Source organism: Macrotis lagotis, chromosome X (assembly GCF_037893015.1).
Source record: "Macrotis lagotis isolate mMagLag1 chromosome X, bilby.v1.9.chrom.fasta, whole genome shotgun sequence".
NCBI classification, from domain to species: Eukaryota; Metazoa; Chordata; class Mammalia; order Peramelemorphia; family Peramelidae; genus Macrotis; species Macrotis lagotis.
In genome coordinates this window covers 287,326,083-287,350,572 of record NC_133666.1, presented here as the reverse complement: position 1 = coordinate 287,350,572, position 24,490 = coordinate 287,326,083, and the positions used below count along the sequence as shown (strand labels likewise).

The 24,490-nt window shown below is 36.8% G+C and overlaps 1 protein-coding gene across 2 annotated transcripts in view; it reads left to right on the top strand.

Moving 5' to 3' along the window:
* Positions 1-24,490, top strand: part of SLC1A3 (solute carrier family 1 member 3) — a 104,813-nt gene that overhangs the window by 22,718 nt on the left and 57,605 nt on the right. The window contains exon 3 of one of the 2 annotated variants that reach the window (XM_074206968.1): positions 902-1,039. In XM_074206968.1, coding sequence (XP_074063069.1) covers positions 902-1,039 — 138 coding nt within the window. Of the gene's footprint in view, positions 1-901; positions 1,040-1,411; positions 1,498-24,490 lie in introns of those variants that run through there. The other variant, XM_074206969.1, reaches the window with a different exon arrangement.

The following is a 24,490-nucleotide window of genomic DNA, read 5'->3' as shown; positions in this document are numbered from 1 at the left end:
GGTCAAACTACCTCTCCCACAGATTACCTGTGGAGAAAGAATGGGGGAAGAGGAGGATGGAGAAGGAATAGTACAGACATCAACTGTGTCCAATAAATAGAGGCATAAAATTTCTGGAATTTTTGAAGTGATCATGATGTTAAAATCATAAATGTGAAGAGAATGTGAGGAGAAATGCAAAAAATGTAAATAATTGTTTAGTATCATTTTACCAAAGTAAAGTCAGCTTATTAGTTTAAGAATGCATCAATGTTTTATGCATGACTTGATTTAGTCACAAAATTATCTTGTCCATTATATTTAAAGCTGTGAAGGATGAAAAGTGGAAAAAAAGAAAAATTAAAAAAACTAGTTTTTCCCTGTTATTGTTCACCTCCAATCCCCTGCACTCCCCTCACTTCTTTATGATAAACAAATTTATTCCACAAAGTTACTGAAGTAGTGTCAAATGAGATTTACAAACTATTTAAAATTGAAAAACTAGATTACAGTCTGCTTCCATAATTGGTATTCCAAGGCAGGACTAGCAGCAGCTGTGAGATAACAGGCTTTTGCCCCATACAGTTATGTTTTGAAATGATATAATTTGACCTCGGGCATATCCAAATCTGTGTAATGTTGAACCGTGTCAGAATGTTGTCCCACTGTATAAAAATTAAACTAAAGATATTTGAATTTAATAAAACCAGAGAATGTGAAATTAAGTAAGCCTTTTCAAAACAGCGATGTGAGAGATGTGCATGCCCCCTTGCTCCCAGAGCAGTGCAAATATTTGCCTCCTAAAGAAGTTTTCTTGTGTCAGACACAGGGTAAACATCAGACAAACATTTACCCCTTTTCTAACAGTCTTGATTTTGTTTCAGAAAAGACTCAGTGTTTTTTTTTCCCTCCTCTTCCTCAGGTACAATTCTAGGATTTACTCTCCGGCCATACAAAATGAGCTACAGAGAGGTTAAGTACTTTTCCTTCCCAGGAGAACTTTTAATGAGGATGTTACAGATGTTGGTGCTACCTCTCATCGTCTCCAGCTTAGTCACAGGTAACAAAGTCACCTTTGCTTTTTCCCATTTTTTTGTTTCTGGAAGAGCGTTTGTAAATTTGTAAAAAAGTGAAAAACCCCTCGGTTTTGACTGGATGCATGCTCCAGTCTATAATGCAAAAAAAATCCCTTCCAAGTGGTGGCAGGGAGGTTTTTTGTTTGTTTTTAGTAATGCATGAGTGATCACGCCTCTCCCATTTGACCAATCACAAAGGGAAACGGATTTTAAATAGTCAATTAATCTGCTCTGAAAAGAGTCTGAAGATTCTGAAAGAGTATGAAAGAGGCACCCTTCTGAAAACACATTCTCTACCGCGTACAACACATCTGTTTTCTCACCCTCTTATCCCACCCAGATAACATCTGGTTGGACAGCCTATTAGCTATTGATGCAAGAATGCTTGTTCTAAGAACCGCCAAGACTTGAACTTCGGCCTCCGTGGAAGCCTCACCACGAGGTAATGCCCACGACACACCCACGAGACTCTGCTGCCACCAGCAAAGTGTCTTCTCTGACCTCCCTGCATGATTTTCTTTTCCTTCTCCAGTTACACCCCCCCACCCCCTAAACCTTTTCAACAGAGGGGGGGCTGAAGGGTGGGGTGGGGGAGGGAAGACTTTTCCCATCCGGAACCCTAGAGAGTGACCAGGTGAATTATTTCGTGGGCCTGAGAGCGCGGGAGAGAGGACAGGGAAAGTGTGTGGCGCCTGGACCCAGAGGCCGCAGCAGCTCCCGGCCCGGGCGGGGCAGAAGCTTGTGATTGGTGCACATCCTTGGAACTGAGAGGTTGGACAGCAGTATCCCTTCCTGAACATTCCACCCCCCCCCCACTCTCATTCCTGGTCCAGGGAGCATCCACTTTGTGTAGGCAGCATTCTGGAAGACACGGGAGCTATGAGGCTTAGCTTCTAGAATTGGTGCTGTATTCAGAAGGGAGGGGACCCTCCCTCCCAGTTCACTTTCTATTCTGGACTAATCACTCCAGCTCTTTGTGATCCAGCATCCGACCCATCCAGCTACCTCTCTCATATCTCTTATATATGGGGGAAACATTTTTTAAAAAACCTAGTTTTTCCGCTGTTATTGTTCACCTCCAATCCCCTGCACTCCCCTCACTTCTTTTTTTGTTTGTTTGGGGTTTTTTTAGATTTTTCAAGGTAATGGGGTTAAGTGGCTTGCCCAAGGCCGCACGACTAGGTAATCATTAAATGTCTGAGGCCGGATTTGAACCCAGGTACTCCTGACTCCAAGGCCAGTGCTCTATTCACTGTGCCACCTAGCCACCCCTCCCCTCACTTCTTTATGATAAATGTATTCAAAGTAATAGATTTTACAACTAGAATGGACCCTGGAGATCTTCTCATCCCATTCCTTCATTTTTCAGATGAAAAACTGAGGGATGTCCAGTATCTAGCTAGTTGCAGAACTGGGACCTGACCACTGCTCCCTTGAACTCCAAAGCCAGTATTTGACTCACTTAATCATGACAGATCTCTGTTATGACTCACTTCAGAGGTTTTTGAGTGATTGTTAAGTGCTTTTTAAAGCACCCTATAAATGTAAGCCATTATTAGTATTACCTGTCACCACTTAACCAGCATGAGATTCATTCCCAAGCAGTGCCAGTCAAGAGCGGTGAGAGTCTGACATCTCTCCCTCCAAAAACACACACATACCACCACCATCACCACCTAAATAGAGAAGGAGATATTTCTGTCTGCTACATTTTTAGTACTGGTTTGCAAAAATGAACATTTAATAATAACCTGATATAGGCTATTGCACAAGGATACTTCCACATTTGTGACTCATGGGCTGCAGTTTTTCTCGGAAGCAAATTGTGTACAAATAGTCCAGAACAGAAAAATACAGTTTTAGTAGGTTTTATTGAAACAATGAGTTCCTCACCACTGTTCTTCCTTCCTGCCCCTCTGACAACCCTTCAGTGTCACCTGATAGGACCATCTCTCTCTTTTTCTGAGTTGGGGTTCCAAGTTGGATCATTCCTTATTAGGGTCCTTTATTCCTTTTATCTTGATTTTCTTTCTTGTAAGGGGGGGGCTATTGCTACTCAGAGATTTTGGACAAAGGTCAACCTTTTGTTCCTGGCTGCTGAGACCCCATTGCCAATTATTGGTTGAAGGCCAACTCTTATTTGATTATAGAAAATTCTTTTTTGATTCCTTGGACATCCCACATGACAGCTATAAACTTGGCATTGTTGATTTGCAAGAATGCTTCCTGGGGGGAGTGGGAGGTACTGACAGGAAGAATAAGACAACTTTTGGCAACTATCTTTGGAAAGCTTTTGTGACTTGAAACCTCCATTGTATAAACCTAAAGCAAAGGAAAAGGGAATGGCAATCAAAATTGTTGCTACCCACTTTATTGGTACCTGCTGAGTTCAGGAATGGGGCAGCACTGCAAATGAGACAGATCAGAAAGTAAAAGTTTTTGGACTTTCATCTTCCTAGGACCTGGCTTCTCTTTTAACTATACCACCCTAAGTGAGACCCCAATTCTGTCAGTCAGTCTTTGTGTTATTTTAGCCAATTTTCTTAGGAGCCCTTCCCCCTGTTTCCTTTCCTTTATTTGCTCAACATCCTTAGAGATGGCTACATATCTGTTCACTAACAGATAAGCAAAAAATACATAGAACTGATAGGGGCACCTTTTAATTTAGCAAAAGTATTGTGACAATCTTGGTGTATAATACATGTAGGGTTATGTAAAATCCAGACATGAGATAAATTTTAATTTCAAGCAACTGGATATACAACAGGAATCTGATTTAGGCCTTTCCCTCTCTCTTTCTACTCCTCCAATGTTTTGTATACACAATTGCAAGTAAAGCCAAAGACAAAGTTGATTTTGCTCTTTTATTTTGCCTATCTTATGAAAAGCCTGATTGCAGAGAAAGTTAAAACTCTTGGACAGAAAGCAGGGGATTGTTATTGGGTTCCATGGGCTGAATCTGTGCTAGACTTATGTTTCATTTATTTGAGAAAGAGAAAGTTGATTGCACTTGATCGTAAAAAAGTTGCTGAGCACAAAGAGATCCTAAGTAGTTATTCAGTTTCAGAGAACTCACCTGTGTGAGAGACTCTCAAAGGCACCATTCAACTTGCCAAAGATGCTTCAGGCTTTTGTTTGTTTTTAAGTGATTTTGCCAAAGGAGTAATTCAAAGCTACATATTAGCATGACTGTTTCTGATAGGTTGGAGCAAACAGTAACCTGGGAGCCTTCTGTGGCCTTTCTAAGGTAGGTGGTTTCATGAAGAGGGAAGCCTGTCTTTCTGAAATGAAGCATCATCAGACTCAGACACACTCTGGGTTATGGCTGGGCCTGATGTGTAATGCTTTTCCTACTGACAGATAGCTCTGGGTCAAAGCTTAACCCATAACAAGCTACTTAACACACCATTTCCTGCCTACTAAACAAATAACTATCAGAAAACAGGCACTCTCCATCTTCTTGGCATAACTTAAGTTATTTAATAGTTCTTGGCCTATTCTCTATACACCAGGACTACCAGTTTAAGAACTCAGAGATTATGCTTCAGTAAAATGCTTTTCCCAATGGAAAATCTATTGAAAGTGAATATTCCAGGTAGGTAGGTTTTCCTTTGCTCTTCATTCTAGAAAAAAAAAACCCATTATGTCAGGGAGGTGATGCCATGACAAGCACATAAATTGTATTTGAGTGAGAGGGGGCCACCAGGCAAAGTCACCAGTCTCACTTTCTCCTCCAGAGCCATCTGTATCCAGTGACCAGATATGAATCAATATGACTGGAGATAATACTAGATTCTACTCAATCAGGGTTAAATCACTTGCTAAGTGCAAAGTTTCTGAAGCCAAATTTAAACTCAGGTCCTCCAGATTCCAGGGCAGGTACTCTATCCACTGTACCCCTAGCTAACCTTTTTTTTTTTTTTGAGTAGGATCATTCCTAACTACATACCAACAACACACACATTTCTTTTCATTTTTTTATTTGGTAGAGGCTTTCATTTTAGGGAATTAGGGAAAATGTACCTTAGCTTTAATTCTGTCAATTTTACCTTGAAATGTTCTTGTTTATTATGCCTTTCCAAGTAGAGTATTCACATTTAATCATTCTAACCCCTCTAAGCAATGATGTATACATATTCCTGAAATTCAAATTCCTAAACCTATTAAATAGCTACAGTACCTAGAGGATGTATTAGAATTTTAGAAACTGAGAGAAAGAATTGGAGTAAAAGTTTTTTTAGTCAAATGCCTCATTTTTTTTTTTGAGGCAACTGGGATTAAGTGATTTGCCCAAGAAAGTTTCTGAGGTTGGATTTGAATCAGACCTGCCAGGGTTCTATCCACATCTTCACCCAGCTTGCCCAAGGCCACACTGCTAGGTAATTATTAAGTGTCTGAGTTTGAATTTGAACTCAGGTCCTCCTGACTCCAGAGCTGGTGCTCTATCCACTGCACCACCCAGCCGCCCCAATACTCCTTCTTTAATGTAATTTTCACTGATAAAATCATATCAGTTTCTGAAGCCACCTAGCTGCCCCCACTTCCTTTTTTTAAGAGAAGAGTTAGTCTATTTCAATATAGAGTAAATGGGAATATGTGATCATTGACTCCATCCAAACTGTTTTCAAGTCAAAGATGTTGGCTAGCTAAAGAAGTTAACAGAAAAATGATTAAATTCTCAAGGCACATGGTCCTGTTGACATTTGGAATCTCTACAGTGAATGAAAATCAACTTTCCCATCCAGAGTTGGTCTTCCTACACTTTCTTTTTCTCTTATCCCATCCTCATCACCTCAGTCCCTAAAAATGCATTCATTTTGAATCAGGATCAACATCTTTCAGGCACAAAATCTGATATCCTTTTGTTCTTCTTTCCATAGTAGAAAAGGAAGATTTGGTAGATAGCACATAGCTGGCATCAGGAAAAGTAGTATTGCATATTCAATACTTACATCCCTTGGTAAAATTGTGAGGCAGGGAAAAAATTACTTTCAGTGCTCTCACAGTCACCCTTTTCTGAAATCACATGGTATAATTTCCGGCATTATGACACACAGGTAGGAAAGTTATATTTGGGCAATGAGACTTCCTGATGCACCATACATAGGTAAACAGCATTCACTCCCTAGGTAACCTACAGAAAGAAAAAGTAGTTTCACTACTTGCCATGAGGAAGAGTAAGTTTGATTGTCTTTAAGGATATAACCCAAAAGGTAGAGCTGTGTTATTCTTCTGGTCTTCTTAAGATTCAAATTTAACAAATAATTCATAAAACCCATTATGAAAAAAAAGTAAGCCTGGGATTGGGCCTCTTAGAAAAGGTCACAATGACATAATACTTTTATATCTTCTCTCCACATATTTTTCCCAGTCAATTCATTAAACAACTTGCCACTGAAGTCAGGAAGCTTGTGTACCATAAGAGACCTAATAGTTGTAGACAAACACAGTTGTGTGGAAAAAGTAGTCAGTTTGTACATGAAGAGATGGTCATTTTTTAAGTGCAATATATGTGGAGCAAACAAAGGGAGAAGTTTAAAACAAAGTTATATCTTCATGAACTTCATTGGACAGGTAATTTTCAGTGCTTGGATACTGCAAAGGTTGACTATTTGCGTAGCAAGGAGATGGGGCCTGGACTTTTGATTTCAGTGATAAAAGCAGTTTTTTATACCAGGGTCCCTTTACATTCTTAACATCTATCGAAGAACCCCCAAGGAGTTTTTATTTATGTGGGTTTTATCTATCAATATTTAGCCATATTAGCCATCAAAAGTCTAAATATTATTATTATAAAAATAGTTTTTCCCTTTGCAAGTTCCCTAAAAGAATCTACATATTGAGAACTGCTGGCTTAGGGAAATCCCAAGTAAGGAAATTCCCTTCACCAATGCAGTTCAGCACCTTCTCTGCTCATTTAGCTTCAGAGAGATAGAGGGACAAGTTAAGTGGCCTGGGAGTCATACAGTTTGGGTCAGAGGTTTAAAAATTTTTTTTACAAACTTTCAATAGTCCTTCCCTAATATATTTGTGTGCTTGTTGCCCCCTGGGAAAGAGGCTGAATTCAACAAAGTTCTTTTTTTTTTTTTTACTATACTATTCCTATTTTCAATCATACTATTTCTTTTCTATAACCCTATTTGGATATTTAAGATACAGATAGATTTTTCTCCCTTCAAAAAAAATTTACAAAGAAATTGAAGACTTTTGGTTGTTTTTCCATTTAGTTATAAAATATTCTGTAATCACTAAGAAATCTTTGAGAAGGAGGGAAGGAGGGAAGGAAGGGAGGAAGGGAGGGAGGGAGAGAGGAAAGACATATGTCCTTTTCCACTTTCCATCAATTTGTCAGTCAGTATCGAGCTAGCCAATAATGGATTTGACAGCATTGGTATGTGCCTAGCTTCATGTTGAGTGACAGCTCAGTCAGCCAATGACAAGGGATGCAGAAATGGTAAAAGGACAATAGCCGGTTTCTCTCTCCTGATTCAACAGAAGAAGGCTTCTGCAGCCCGAGGATGCTCTAGAAATGTAAATATAGTAGAAATTATTTCCAAATCCTCAGGCCTCTCTTGGATTTCTCTCCTTCCCTGCTTCCTAACTGAATGGGTTGGAACAGTGGAGTAAAGAACAGCTAGCCTTCTGAGTCTAAATTTCCCTTTGTGATTACAAGTTTAGGGCAAATACCAGACATAATCTCCATGAAATTCACTGACTGTTGTAGCTTTGATCTGACAGCTCACACTGGGCAAAATAGAGTTCCCTTCCAAGAAGACAGAACTTGGTGCTGTGGAAATATATTTAGGATTTACCATTCTGGATCCAATGGTGTTCACTAGTTCAACATGCTGCTCAGAGACCAATTTCCTATGGAAGACAAAAGGAAAAAAAAAAGATATCTTGAAACTATCCAATTAAAGACTGCTGGAGCTTGTGGAAAACATTCCTTTTACTTCTGAAGGGAGGGGTTGGCTTCTCCCCTGTAGCATGAGATTTGATTAGCTTTATCTCAGCTGCATACCTATAAATATTATCATTGGTTATACAACTATCTAGTTTATTTCTCTTTCTTGAAAAATTCATCCCTAGTGTGTGGAGCGAATTCCACAGCCTGATTACACACTGTGTGAAAAAGGATAGAGAGGTTCCTTTAACCAAGACTTCAGGCAAGTGGAGTCTCAGTTTCAGCCCTCTAGGATGCTTTACAGAGGATGCCAACCAACCTTACAAAATAACCAAAGCCTTTAGAAGGGCAATCTGAAACCAAAAGGACCAGGCTAGGTCCTTTTTATTTTCCTTCAATGTCCCTCATAACAATTGAGGATGATAGGGGGAATATATCTGAAAATAAAGGGGATGTAAAAACAAAAGTTATCTATCTAGATAGTGACTGATTGCCCAATAGTGTTCTAAACATCTTAGTGGAGTTTTAAGCTATAGGAGCTATAGATAGATAGTGGCTTTTAAGCTATTATAGATTTAAATTCCATTAAGACATTTGTTGGGGCTGCTAGGTGGTACAGTGGGGCAGCTAGGTGGTGGAGTACTTGGGTTCAAATCCGGTCTCAGACACTTAATAATTACCTAGCTGTGTGGCCTTGGGCAAGCCACTTAACCCCATTTGCCTTGCAAAAACATAAAAAAAACATTTGTTTAAAGTCTTTAAAAATATATTTTAAAATCATGGAGAGAAATGGGGCATGGCTCATTCATATTTAAATTGTATCTGCACATCAGAGCAATTAATCATATATTACCCATGTAATATGAATCTGGTTGTCTTGCAACTTAAATGAAATAAGTGGTTCATGAAATACATCATTTTTGAGCTTTTGCTGTGTTCTCTAGGTCAGAGATGTCAAACTCAGGGCAGGGATTGGTTTCCATCTGAGTTTGTCACCATTGCTCTGGACACTTTTATAAGAAGACTTTCTTATATGATCATTTGCTTCATGACTTGAAATTGTCACACCTGGTCTCTTTTCTCACTAATGCTACCCAAGCATTTTGACCCAAGTCTTATTAGTCAAAAGGTAAGAAGGATTTTGCTTGCCCCAGGTTATGTTTCTCTCATGGATGATTCTTTTTTCTCCTCTTTCAATACTATGATTTCAGAAAGCTGTGATTTCATTGGTAAAAATGCTACTTCTACAGATGCCTTAGTTAATAGTTATGGTCTGTGGCTGTCCCAAAACCACCACCTGTTGATTTGAAGGGTAGGCTCCTCTGCCCATTTAAGATGGTTTTTTGCCTATATGTGTAGTCTTTTCAGCTTCTAAGGATCTGCAAGAGCTTGCGTTAATGTTGATATAGCCTTCAAAGATTAAGATTCAACTCTATGGGACAAAACACATCAAAGAGAGAATTTAGTAGAACCTCTTATCACTAGGGGCAGTTAGGTGGTACATCGAATCAGGAAATTCATCTTCATGAGTTCAAATCTAGCCTCAGACACTAGCTATGTGACCCTGGTCAAGTCCCTTAAATTTCTTAGCCTCAGTTTCCTCATCTGTAAAATGAGTTATAGAAGAAAATGGCAAACTAGTATAGTAAGATAATCCCAAATGGGGTGAAGAAGAATCTGAAATGACTGAACAACAATAACCACGATTTACTACTATAGATCTAGAGCTAAAAGTACCTTTATAGCTCTTGTCCAGACTCCAAAGTCTAACTCTCATTTTATAGTAGAAAAAAATCTGAGGTCCAGAGTCATGTGGATAGAAAATAGAAGAGTCCAGATCCTCTGATTTTCAACCCAGCACCCTCTTCTTGGCTCCCTATAGCTTCTATTCAGTATATTAATCTCCAAGTTCAGTGAGGAATTCCTCAGTCACAATAGTGAAAATAACCTTAAATCTGTGAGGCAAAAAAAAAAAAAAAATCAGAGATAAAGAAGGTGCTACTTAGAGGTTTCCCTAAGGAGAGTCAACATTTGGGAGGAAGCATCATAGCGGTTTTCTAAAAGGGCACTAGAATCAGAGTCTATTAGAGTTGGAAGAGATCCTAGAGAGGCTCTAGTCCAAATTTCTCTCTAAAACAAGGTTTTTAAAAATGGATGATTATACAGTCATTCATTTAGTGATGAAGAGCTTACTCCTTCCTAGGACTACTTGGTGTAATTTTAGTCAGCACAAACTGTTAAGAAATTGTCTTTGGTCTGAAATCTGCTAATGATTTCAACCCATGTTCCTAGTTTGGATCTCTAGAGTTATACAAATCAGTTTTATTTCCTCTTCCTTAAGACAACCTGACAAATATTGGTCTCATGTTTCTCTATGATTTTGTCTTCATGCTATATATCCCAAATCTCTCCATTTTTTCCTTAAAGGACTTGGTTTCTGGATGTTTCACCCTACTGAATATTCTGCAGCTGAGTAATTACTCTCCTTAAATGATAGAACAATCCAACAATAGATTGTAGAAAGAGCCCTGAATTGAAAGTCAAAAACCAAAGTTCAAATCCTGCCTCAGTCACATGGGTGCCTTACTGGGAAGGGGTTTGACAGGGTGATCTTTATTTAAGGGACTTTCAGCTCTAAATCCTATAGAATTGTGAATAAGGTCTGACTAGTTCTACCTTCCTTTGATATAAACACTGCTTCTATTTAGGTAGCTTGAGATTTCATTAGCTTTTTTTAGCAGCCACATCATACCTCTGGCTCCTACAAGTTAAACTTGTGGTTAGCTAAAATTCCCAAGATAGAAAATTTTTTTCTAAGCACATTTGTAGCAAAAAATGGAGCTATTCTTTTGCATAAATATTAAATAATTTGTTGAGCTCCTTCATGCTCAATGAACTTTGTGAAGCAGAGCTGCGGAAGGACTTTGGTCTATGAGAGCTAAAGATCGTCACCTGTAATTTTCAGCAGACTTTGATTGAAAATTGACCAATTAACTGTGGAAGGAGAAACTCAGGACCGTGGACGATGAATAATGGGTTGTACCTTTAGGGCTAGTGTGAGATTACTAGAGAGTCTCTGATTTTCACTTGACAGTTCTTTAATAAACTTCTCTATCTTTACAAAAGAAAAAAGTGAACAAAAGAGAGAACAAAAAAGGAGAGAAGGAGCAGAAGGATGTAGTGATTCTTTTCATTATGCAGCATCATTAGTATAATGGAAAAGAGTATTACATATGATGTTTGAAAACATAGATTTAAATCTTAGGTTTGCCATTTACCACAGTGTGACCTTAGAATAGCTGCTTCATGAACAGTTAGATAATGCATTGAATAATAAGCCTAAAGTCAAGAAGACCTGAGTACAAATCTAGCCTTAGGTACTTGCTAGTTCTGTGACCCAGAGGGGTCATAGCCTGATCCCAATTTCTGTTTTTCTTGGAGTCTTTAGATGCAGGAGCTTGTGTTTCCTCATCTTCAGACTGAGTATATTGATCCTTCTTGGGATCATAGTTAATGTATTTCTCAATGGTGTTCCTCTTTTTTCTCTGCTCATTTTCCCAGCCTCAGCCTGTTTTGGGGGTGCTTCTTGATCTTTTGGGACACTCCCACAAGGGTCTCAGTGTGTGAGGCTCTGTCCGTCCTCCTGGTCTGTGAATGACCATATGCACCCCCCCTCAGCTACAGGGCTGATGTTCTATAGGGGGGCCTAGACTGTGATCAGGGTCTGAATGTGGTCAGAGCCCCAGAGTCTTGTTCCAGGGGCAGAGGATAGATCTGTGCAGTCTCTCTTCACTCCCCTCCCTCAGCTCAATGGGCTCATGCCCTGGGGGCTCCTGCTTACAGCCTGCTTCTGTTTCCTGGATCTGGGCTTCTGTGGCCATGCTGCTTGCTGTGTGCCCTGAGGGCTGGACTTCAAGTGCTCTCTCTGTTAGAGGTCCCCCACTTCTCCCCCAAGTTGTGCCCGGTGTTCCCCAGGGTGTAGCTCAGGAAACTCCCCCCCGGTGTGAGCCGCTGTTCCCAGCACCCTGGGGCTGCCTCCAGGAGGCTGAAGTTCTTTCACTCTGGCGGGCCTCCCCTCCAACCCCAGGGAGCAGGGCCTTTACTCTTTTCCAGGTTACCTTGAGTAGGAGCACTGCCTCACTGGGTCCCTCTGGGTTCTGTCTCTTGAAAATTTAGAGTCCTTAGTTTCAAAGATTTATGAGACAGCACCTAAGACACCATCTGCTCTTGTCACCATCTTGGCTCCACTACCCTGACTATACTCTATCATTGTTGCTGCTGTCTACCCATCTGCACATAGCTTTACAGCTCCATCTACCTCATCTCTTGCCATCATCCTCAGAGCATTCAGTTTTCTTGATGAACTATCCCACCTTCTTCATTTGAAATTGGAAAAGCATTTAACAGGGTCACTGGCACATAACAGGTATTAGATAAATTTATTCCTCCCACCCACCCCACACATGCCTTTTTTCAAAGTCTTTACTCAACTAGGTGACCTCAGGAAAGTCACTTCTCTTTTTGAGCTTCAGATATTTATCTGTAAAAATGAGAGCATTGGAAATAATGATCTCTAAGGTTCCTTCCAGCTCTGACATTTTGTGATTACAGGAGTTTATGATCTACTCTATTTCAACTACCCACCTTTTAGATCTCCCAGTCTCAGTAATTTTTCTTTTTATAACATTTTATCTTATTTGACTACTCTCACTGAGCCTTATATTTATCCTCATCAAAACTTCCAGTCTTCTGATCCCTACTCAATTTATTGAAAATAATATTTGTTGATATGTTTTGTTTTAACATTCTTGTTTCCTGTTAATATCATTTCTTCCTTTGATTTTGATAAATCCCTTTACATTTACTCCCAAACATATGCCTTTTTCAAACTTTTTCCTGAATATCAGCCTCAAATTCAGTTGTCCCTAAGTTTCTTCACATCTATTTCCCACTGGTAAATTCAACACATCCAAAACTGCACACATCTTTTCCCCAAATTCTGCTTGGAATTTTTCCTAATGTACTGATGATTTTAATTGTAGCACCATTCTTAGTGACTTTTGTTTTGGACATGGAATTATATTTGACTGTGAAATAAGGCCCATGAAGCTTCTTCCACACTTCTAACCTTAGTGAGATACTGTGTTATAAAATTGCCTTATAGGCAATCAGCTACTAAATTCTATCAATTCTACCACACCCTGACTTGCTCAGCATCTTATTTCTTTTACTTTTTTTTCATCTCCTCTTAGGACTAGTCTTTCTGACTTATCATTCCATTCCAATCCATTCCACCCACTGCTGTAAGATTAATTGAAAGAATGGGATAAGTCTTGAATAGACTATAGGATTTGAGCTTTATCCTCTAGGCAAAGGGTAAGCACTAAAAACTGTTGGGGATAATGATGTTATTAAAGATGTTATAAAGATCAGCTCCATACAGGTGGTCTCTTGAGATCATCCAGTCCAATTCTATCATTTTATAAATAAAGAGTTCAGGGTGACTCAAAGTCATCTAGGTAGTAAGTTCCATGTATAGGATGTCTTCTTAGTTTCATCTTGTTAAGCACCATTATCACTTTCTGTGGCAATCAAAAACATGGTGAATCTACTTTTCCAAAATCAAGATAGGTTAATATAGTTCATCTCCATCAATTTGCTCTTCAAGAAAAACCTTCAGTCTATGCTTCCTCACAACTTCTCTAGCAAAATGGCCCCTTGTCCTCCTATAACCTTTATCTTTAGTGTATCTCTAACCCTTGCTACCTACAAATATACAAATATGTCTTTATCATACTTAAAACCCCCACAACTTTCTTCTTGATCCTACCATGCATACCTAACATACACGTGAGTTATCATCCCATCTCTCCTCTTCAAAATTTAGAAAGTATTGGTCCCTCCACTTCCCCTCTACTTCCACTCAATTTCTTCTAGACCTTCCACAATTTGCCTTCCAACCTTCTTGTTCAACTGAAACTTGCCATCCTAAAGTTACCGTTGATCTCATAGCAGCTAAATTCAAGGATCTTTTCTCAGGTTTGATTCTTCTAGGTCTGTCTGTAGTATTTGTCAGTGTTGGTCATTTTTTTCCTCCTGGATTCTCCCTTTTCTAGGTTTTTAAGATACTGTTTTCTATTGGTTTTCCTATCTACCGCAACTGACAGTTCTCAGTTTCCTTTGCTAACTTTAACTCTACTACTACCTTACTAGGTGATGTCATAAACTTCAATTGATTTAACCATCATTCATTTATGCAGATGATTCTTAGATCTATGTATACAGTCCTGGATATCCTCTGGGCATCCTAAACTCATGATGTCCAAAACAGAATTTATCTATTCTGTAAACTCTCCAGGCTTCCAAATTTCCACCCTACTGAGAAGGGCACCATCATTTTGCCAATCATTTTGCCCATGTTTTAACCTCATTGTCTTCCTCAACTTTTCACTCTCATTTAGCTAACATATGTATTGATATTCTCTCAATTTCTTTTTCTTGTTTTGTTGCTACAGTCAGTATTTCTATAACTTTGTCAAATAGAAGTTATAACAATGAACCAAATGAGCTGTGATTGGAAATTATTCTAGTTTCTCTCCATTACATATAATGGAAGTTCTTGATTGTACATATGTGTGTATATGTGTGTGTGTGTGTGTGTGTGTGTGTATATATATATATATATATATATATATACATTATTATCTATAAATTATAAAATACATGCTCACATATACATAGATACATTATATATATATATATATTTATGTAATTTATCTATATAAATATATGAAGAAATGAACCTTTCCTTAAAATGATAAATTATAGAATTTGTCACTTAAAGGAGAGGTTCATTTATTCCTATGTTTTCATTTTTTTTTACAGATAGGTTATACAGTTTGTCAAAACCTTTTTATCTATTAATATCTTCACTAGATTTCTATTGATTTTGCAATTAATACATTAATTAAATTTATGGTTTTCCTAATATTAAATCAACCCTGCATTCCAAGGATAAACCATACTTTATCATAGTGTATAATCTTTGTGACATACTATTTTAGTATGCTAATATTTTATTTAAAATTTTTGAATCTATAATCATTAGATGTATTGCTTTCTACTTTTTATGTTTTAACCTTCCCTATTTTATGGTATCAAAGATGATAACTGAAAGGATTCCTTCTTATGCTATCTTTAAAAATCATTTTCTGTAATATTAAAATTATTTGCTATTTTCTACAGTTTCCTTTTGTTAATGAAAATTGAATGTTACTATGGATCCCATATCTAGGGAGTTACCCCCCAAAAGTTCACAGAATCACTCTCTCAATGTTGAAAGGGACCTCAAAAAGTCTTCTAGTCTGACCTAAACCTGATCGAAATTTCCCTCTACAATATACTATATCTGACAAGTTATCATCCAGTCTTTGCTCTAAGATCTCCAGATACCTATATCATACTTGCCTATATACATCTATAATCCCCACTACTGGGTGATCTCTCAAGCTCAAAATTTCTGGCCCTCAATGAGGCTAAAGTCAATTGGTATCTACACTAATCCATCACCAAACTGCCTAAAGAGGATAGAACAGCTCTAGGTCAGAAATGGAGTCAGTCAATGCTGCTGAGCTGATCAGAAGTGAGGGCAGGTCCATGAGCACCCACTGTACTTCCAACTTGGATTGAGAAGGGGAAAATGTTGACAATTCTTTGTCTGAATAACTTCTTTATATTTATATTCCTCTCCTTTGCAAGAGTTGTCTGACTTTTCCTTATCTATCTTTCTTTTGTCAATATCTAATATAATGCGTTTTCTACAGTAAGTGCTTGCTACTTTTTAAAATCAAGTTAAATCAGGAAATAACTTGTGCTCAATTTCTAGTAAAAGGCTCCTACCAAATCACCAACCTGATTCTTTAGGGTTCACCTAGCATGGATAATGGCCATCTTGAATCTAATAATCAGAGAAAGGAAATCTCCATGGTAATTTGGGATAATTTCTCCCTTTCCAAGTCTAATAAATATGTCTTGAGCCAATGCAAGGGTTTAGATTTTGTTTTTTGTTTCTTTCTTGGCAAGGGATTGTTGTTATTTTAAGCTAGAAAAGCATATTTTCTCCAAAAGGGGACATTCAGACAATAGAAATGCTGGAGTTGCTAGGAGGTTTAGGGTAGAGTAATGAAATCTGTATTACATTGGAAATGTAATGAATTGGGAACTGTTATTATAATATATTTTATATATATATATATATTTGTGTTATATAATCATTGAGCTGTATTCTCATTCTAACTCTGCTACTTAATAGTTGTGTGGCATTGGGAAAGTTACTTTACTTTTTGGGAAAGTCTAGGACTCAAAGCTGGAAGATGTCTAAAATCTCATCTAACCATCATTGTAGGATGTGAGAATGTTAGAATTAAGAGTAAACATACTTATGCCAGAGATTGTTGTAGCATAAAGTGACTACAAAGGAGCTTATTTAATTTTGACATAAACACAGGAGATATTTTGCCATATAAAACCTTTAAAGCATAATTTTTTCTCTGATCCAAATGCTGTAAGGTTTTTTTAAAATGACCAACAGATGATGAGTACACTAGAATTTTACTTACTTATCTGTCAATGAATTTTATGAGGCTAAAGATGTGGTCTATTGAAGAATAATCACTTATGGGAAACCATCTGTCACCTTTTGATACCCTGATCAAGTATATCTACAATGTGTGCATAAATTATTCTCATAATATGTTATATAGATGGAAAAATAGATGCATTGGTGTTGGGCACAGAGGATGAAAAAAAAAATAAAGTCTGAGAGGTTCAACAGGATTAAGGATCATTTTGTGTTCTTAATATCATGACCTTCTGTGACCAGAAAATTAATCACTAAGTGACCAGCTGACTGGTAATGAACCTCTCCAAACTTATCAAGAAGTACTGAGAAAGAAGAAAGAAATATTGCTAAGATCATATTTGAAAACTTCACATCGTAGTAGAATCTTATCAGCTTACTCCCTTGTAGCCAAGCCTTTGAGAACTTAAGCTCAACTTTGAGTGCCATGATGTCATTTGAGTAGGAGAGTTTTCAACACTGTTCCTGGTTAAAGACAGACTTGGAAAAAGAAGTGAAATTGGGAAGTAAAGTTGTAGATAGGAAGATGATTTATAAGAAGGTAATTTGTAATTCTGGACTACACTTTAGAGGAATAAATGGCAAAGGAATGGTCCCTCTTGGAAAGTAAGTTCTTAATAAATGCTTCTTGGTAAGACTAAAGGAAAGAAATGGAGTATACCTAACCAGGGCAGATTTTGGCTCAATGTAAGGAAAAAATTCCCAACAATCAGAGCTGCTCCAAACGGGATAAGATTGACCTTAGAAAATAGTATTCCTCCCTGTCTGAAGCGGGTGGTGAACAAACACTTCAAATACAAGCTGTTTGACCATTTGTCAAAGATAGAGCAATTATTATGTACTTACTATATTTCAGCACTGGTGCTACAAATCCAAGATAGCCCTGCTTCAAAAAGCTTAGATTTGAATGTGAGAAGATAATACATAATAGGAGGATGGAAAGTAGGCATTATTATGAGAAGATTGCAGGAAATGTGGAGCCTGAATTCCAGCAAAATAGGACAAGTCGTTAATCAGTGCTAGGAGTAAGAGTCCAAGTTTCAAGTGAAGAGGAGTTTGTTCAAGAATGGGGCCATGGAAAGAAGCCTGAAGAAAATGTCATGGAGGCCTAGTTATCAGAAAGATAAGACAAAAAAGAATAAAATTAAGAGGGCATTTCTCTTCATATATGCCCTCCTCTGAGAGCATCAAAGATGATAAAAATGCCCATAGACATTAATAAAATTTAATAATAACTCCACATGGAATTGTTTCTTACTTTATATCATAAAATCCTTGTCTATAAGCCACAAATATGGCTAAGAAAGATATGTAATCCAGACAGAAAATTTCTGGTTATCTTATCCAGGTACAGTCAATTCTTGTTAACCCTGACTAGATTATGGGAAAATGTATTTTTACAGTGAAAATCAATCCTATTAACAATATTCCCAGGTAAATTTATTTAATATGTAAGGAATCGAATCACTTTTCCACTTCCTTATGTATTTACATAAGAATCATGCATTTACATGAAAATAAAAAGTGTCAATTATAGATAATCTTTATCATCTTATTCATTTAATTACCCTAGGAATCAATATACTTTGTCCTGTTTCCACTCACAGTACTGTGAGTCTGCAACAACAATTTTCCATTTAACTTAGGGTATAAGGCACTTGGGATAAATCCTCAACCTTTTCAGGCTGATGTCATGAAGCACCAATTCTCAAAATTTTTGGTCTCAAGTCTCCTTGATTTTATGAAAAATTATTAAGGACCTCCCCCAAAAAAGATTTTGCTCATATGAGTATAATTATATTTGAATGAAAAGTTCTTATAATAAGAGTAGTTTTGATCTCTACTCTAAAAGGGTCTTAGGGGCAACACATTTTTAGACATGTTATGAAGCATAGCCATGCTTCCTGAAGAAATGTCCCAAGACTTCTCCACCACCCTCCATTAAAGTCAGCATTACTGGGTAGAGAAATCTCTGCTCTTGGGTCAGCATGCTGTACTAGAAGCCATTAGAACAAGGGTGGACTTAAAGGCCAGAGAGCAAGGTTTGAATACCTGCTTACTGAATGATCAGGTAGATCACATCTTCTCTTGGTTGAAACTCTGCATTGTTAAGAGGAAAGAAAGTGCTTGAAGTACGGAATCAATTATGGTGTTGGTGTGGAGTAAGGCTAATTATCTTTACAAGAAGGATTGGCCTTTAAGTACTAACACTTGACTTTTCCAATTTAAGTTTCTGTTATAGATTACTCTTTCTATGGTGGGAGAAATAGGAATCCACTCGGAGGGATTTTTTTTTTAACCTCAAAAATGAACAAAACACACAAACTCTTTAGATCTTTAAATGTTAGGTATTGTTAAGTAATATAGGCCTTCAGTGGTTTGACCAAACCACTATTTGGTATGTGTGCCTCTAGAGGGGTTCAGTTTGCTTTTCTGTTTTCTGTGGATTGGCCAGGTATTGGCATAAACCATAAGCTCTATGTGGGCAGAACTTGCCTTTTTTTGATTAGTATGTAGGGTTCTAATAATGCATGCAGTGAGGGCTCTGTCGTATCCACTTCTCATCCTAGGGGAGGAAAATTGGATTTTCATATTTACACTTAAAAGATTAATTGCATAATATTTATCATCTGTCCCCAGAAAAATTCCAGTGGCAATCTCTGAGTGTTTGAAAGCTTTATTTTTTTTTCAGTAGTGCTCATAAATAGTGCTCAAAGGATATTTTTCTAAGGAAAAGATTCTTAAAGATTTTGTGGGTATAAGTAATTCATGCTTTAGTGGAGGATAAATAGGGTTATGAGAGAGACAAGCAGACATTGAAAGATTTGCTTTATGGGAGTAATGATCAGCTTAATGGACTTGCTCATTCCATCAGTGCAACAATCAGCCACAATTTTGGGCTATCTGGATCTGTATCCAAAGAAAGAATTGTGGAGTTTAAACAAAGACCAACGACTATTACCTTTCTTATCATGTAACTTTGCTATCTCATACTTCATTTTTTTCCCTTAAAGATATGATTTCTCTCTCATCACATTTAACTTAGATCAGTGTATACCAATGTAAAGACTAATAGAATGCCTTCTGGGTTGGTGGGGGGGGGGGGGAAGCAAGATTAGGGGGAAAAATTGTAAAATTCAAAAGAAATAAAAAAATTTAAAAAAAAAAGAAATATTTGCTCCCTGTACACCTTGGTAATTGGCAAGATAATTGGCCATGGGACAGGTGGGGCACAAGGAGAGGGTAATGAATTATCCTCTTGGGATTCTTTTTTTGATGGGTTTTTGTTTTGCCTTTTGTGTTTGTTTTGTTTTGCCTTAATTATCTGTTTCTCATGGTCCTATAACATTAGCCAATATTTGTATTCATTTTCTTGAAACATAGAATTCTTTTGACATCAAAGAAGACAATATATACATAAATATGTTAATATTTTTACTAGTCAGTAATAATGTTTAACTTTTTCAAGATCAATTTTTCCCAAACAGAAATAAAAGTTTTATGATTTGTCAGAACTAAATTGGTTATTTTTTTAACTTTTCTAGAACTTATGATTTGATAAAAATATTTTTAAAGCATTTTTAGAATTTATATGAAAGGTATATATTTTCATCACTTTCCTCTTAGAAATCCAGTGTTCTGTACCTAGCATGTGCTCACTTCCAAATGACTATTAATTATTTTCATAACTAGCTACTGATTAACATGCACCTTATTGAGAATATGGAGGAAATAATCTGTTTATTTAGTGATCAAAAAGCAAAATTAAGTGTTAAAAAGTTCCTTGGGAACAAAAGCAAATGATTTCCATCCCTTTCAAAGAAACTTCTAACTTTGTGGTGTTTAGTCAAGATGAATTTTGATTTTAAGCATACCATTTGTTAAATAGGAGAAAATAGATATTGTATCTTAGCCAGTGTTTGCCCTGGCATTTAAGATCATTCTTTGCTACACACAGAAAAATATTAGATGAAATGTAATAATGCAAAATTGATTAATTTTATTTTGGCAGTTTTCTTCCTGCTGTTTTCATTTCACATTCCTCTTGCCAGTACCCAAGTACCCACTGACACACACACACACACACACACACACACACACACACATAAACACACACAAACACAAATACACATATAAAAATACACACAAATCTCAGATGGCATGGATTCTCCAGTGAAAAGAAATCTTTGTCAACTCCAGAAAAAAGCAAATTATACACCAAAGAAAAATTGGCTGAATGGCCATTTCATTCACAACCATATTCAGATTCAAGTCACCCACTTCATCTTATTTTTACAACTGAAATCACTTTTAGAGAGGAAGCAGTGCTCCTTTGTCTCTTTCAAACTGTTCATTTTGAAAGAGAAGTACAATTTCTTCTGTCAACAAACCAATCAGAGCAAATCCATTTTGTGTTGTGTATTTCCAGTGGGTTTTATTTTTTTAAGGAGGTGAAATGCTAAGATGAATACTTCCCTGTGGGCTTGCTGGGCATATTTCTGAGCCTCTGTTTTCTCAGTCAGCTGTTGTAATTTTCCATAGCATCAGAGATGCTCACGTTGCATACACATAGACCCTTCTCCCCAGCCCCAAATGGTAACTTTGAAGATTTTTGTAAAGGCTAATTTGCCTACTAAGCATAAGGGCCATTCCATTCATGGTAACAACCTTTTTTTTATGAAGGCTAGATGTACAACACGTTTTGGATAGGTTTGATAAAAAGAAAAAAATTACCTTTTTTGCTAATAGTTACAATGTTATAAGGTCCCCAGATCTGTAGTCTTCCCTTTGGGCTGTATGTTTTTTAGAGAAATAACTGAGCAGACACTAGTTTTAGTGAAATGAAACTGTTTTGGGTTAGGTTTTCAAGACCATTCTTTGCTACCAGAGCAAGGAAAAAGAGATGAAATTGAAACAAAGCAAAATTGATTGATTTTATTTTGGCACTTCCTGATGTTTTAGCCCTGTATAATTTTCATCTAAATTTTAATAAATTATTTTATAAATATCAGATAGAATATTTTCACAAGTAAAATGAATATTATTAGGTGACCAATAAATAAACCAGTCCACTAAAACAGACTGTTTGCCAATGAGTGTTCTAGTTTTATTTTGTAATTTCCAGGATCTAGACAACATTGAATGTTAGCTTGAAAATTCATCATAAATTCTTTATTTAGAATAGTTTCTGCTGTTAAAAATCTTTTTTCTTTTTTGTTGGATTTAACATGTACCCTTTTATGAAGTGGCAAGATATTTTCTTGCCATATTATACCAGTGATAAGACATGAGGATGAATGTATTTTGGGTTGCAATATGTAATTAATATAATTACCTATATTTTATATTTTAATCACTTTCATAAATTGTGGGATGGGTATACTAAATATCCATCCACTTTTGTGTATTCTTGAACTATTTGCCTAAATATCCATCCACTTTTGTGTATTCTTGAACTATTTGCCTAAATATCCATCCACTTTTGTGTATTCTTGAACTATTTGCGCCCAACCTGTGGTAGAGCATTCCAAGCTCCTATTGGTCTGATCAGTCACAGCACAATACACTGTAATTGTCTCAAACATAGTGATGTTTGGTCTTCTTCAATAATGAAGGACAAGAACCAACCAATATTGGATGCAGTACAAAGAGCATTGATTTTGATTCAAATCCTGCCTAATCACTTTACTGTTCTATGCCTCAATTTCCTAATCTGCAACATGAGGCAGTTGGACTTGATGCCTTCTTGCAATTCTAAACCATATTCTAGTATTTTAGTATGCACTCAATAGTCCACCTACTGTGGATGGTGAGAGAATTCAATCTGATTTATTCAAAAGTTGACATTGTAATACAGCAATGTATTTCTAGGCTTGAATATATTTTATTCATCAGTTACCAATGTGCTCAGAGAGCACCTTATCATTTTCTTAGAACTTCACCACTTAAACTAAACATCCAAGTACAGAAATTGCCAAATTTTAAATTCAGAAATTCTGAACTCATGGATTTATTAGGGCAGAACTCAAAAGAACTGACTCAAGACATGAGAAGGCCCTGAGTGCAATTAGTCCATGGGCAGAAATAGCATTTCCTTCTGTTTTCTTTTTAACCATGTGCAATATAAAAAAAATAGAGGGAAAAACTTGATCTTTGATCCTTCATGGCTTTAACTACATTAGTGACCTATGGTTCAGAATCACAAGGACAAATAAGAGAGAAAAAAGATGAAAACAAAAAAACCATTCCAAAAAACACATTTATAATAGCATTGGGAACAATCCTAATAAGCATCAGGAATAATCCTAACTTCTCTACTCAGTTATGAAACATTCATAAATATGGGGCATTCCCAAAATAACAACTTAATCACAACAAAACACATGAGTCTGATTGTCTGAGCTGTTGCCCATTCTCCAACAATCTACGTGTTACTCTATTCTATATCTTAAAATAGAAGAAATGAATAAGTCTCCTTTTCTAAGTTTACTGCCAAAAAAAAAAAACCTGATGGTTCTTATTGTGATGAGGAGCAAATTCCCAAAATAAAAATGGTTGTTCTTTAAGATCTTATATATTCATTAAATTGTTTTTTTCCCCAAAAAATTTTCTCCCAAAGATTTGTCACTATTATTTGTTCATCAAATAAAATCTGGGGAAAATTTTTTCAATTTCTTAAAAATTATACTTGTCCAAATTTCCTCAAACAAAATCTCACTCCCTGGAAGTATCAAACCAGGATCAAAAACCCCAAGTAGCTCACCTAAAGCAAACCTGTCAAATGAACAAACAGGTAAATTAAAAATAGCATTTATTTAAATGGAAAATTCATTTAGTGCCTTTAGAACATCATCTCATTTGCAAAAAAAAAAAATCTGTTTTCATTCAACACAACTGTTATGTAAGTCAAGGTACAATTGCAAAAGTTAAGCATTCTTTAAAAACATCTAACTTGGAAATTAGAGAAAAGAAGTATTAGGACAGACATGACAGCTTCCTTCGAGAATTTGAAGAGCTATCAAGTGAAAAGAGTAGTACCTATGCACTTCAGAATCTGAGAGAATAGTAGACTTTCTCAAAAGGTCATGGTTTCACCCTTGTTGCAGTTCTTCAGGCAAAGGCTGGATGACCACTTCTTGAAAATGAGTGATGTTGCACAGGTATGACTCATCTTATTATTCTCCAATTTGGGTTTAAGTATCAGAAGCAAGATTAGAGCATAACTAGAAAGATAATGGGACTGAACTAAGATCCAGCCCTAGGAGAATCAGTTGATTAAATTGTTAATATTGAGCCTGGAGAGGAAAGAACTTACTAAGGATGTTAAAACCAGGAGCAAAAAGATGGAAATAATATATCATTTCAACCAGAAATTTAAAAAATAAACTTCTATCCCTATAAAAAGATGCAGAAGTTCTCCCTCTTTGGAAATCTTCCAGCAGAGGCTAGATGACCATTGGACCAGGATGTTGTACAAGAGGTCCCTTCCAACTATAAGATGCTGCAATGTAGGATTTCCTTTAATCAATGAAAACGTTGCTCAGTTTCTCAAATGTAATCCAATCTGTTCTCTTCCTCCAATTCAGTTCTGGACCCAGTTCCTTGTTCATCCTTAGTGTTTGTCCCAGATAAAAGCACCTGGGCTGCCCTCCAACTGCAATCAGCCCAGATGATAGATAATCTTTCATCCACTTAGTTTTCCTTTTGGGTAACTTTGAATCTCATTTATAAAGAGTATGCAAAGGTCCAGATCTTTGTTCAATCAGTACAAATTTCCAAGTAGGAACATCTAGAGGACTTTGCTATGTAAAAAGATTTCTCTTACAATTGGACTTACAACTGAACATCCTTTTCTGACAGATACTTTTGACAGGCATCCTTTGAAGAGCATGT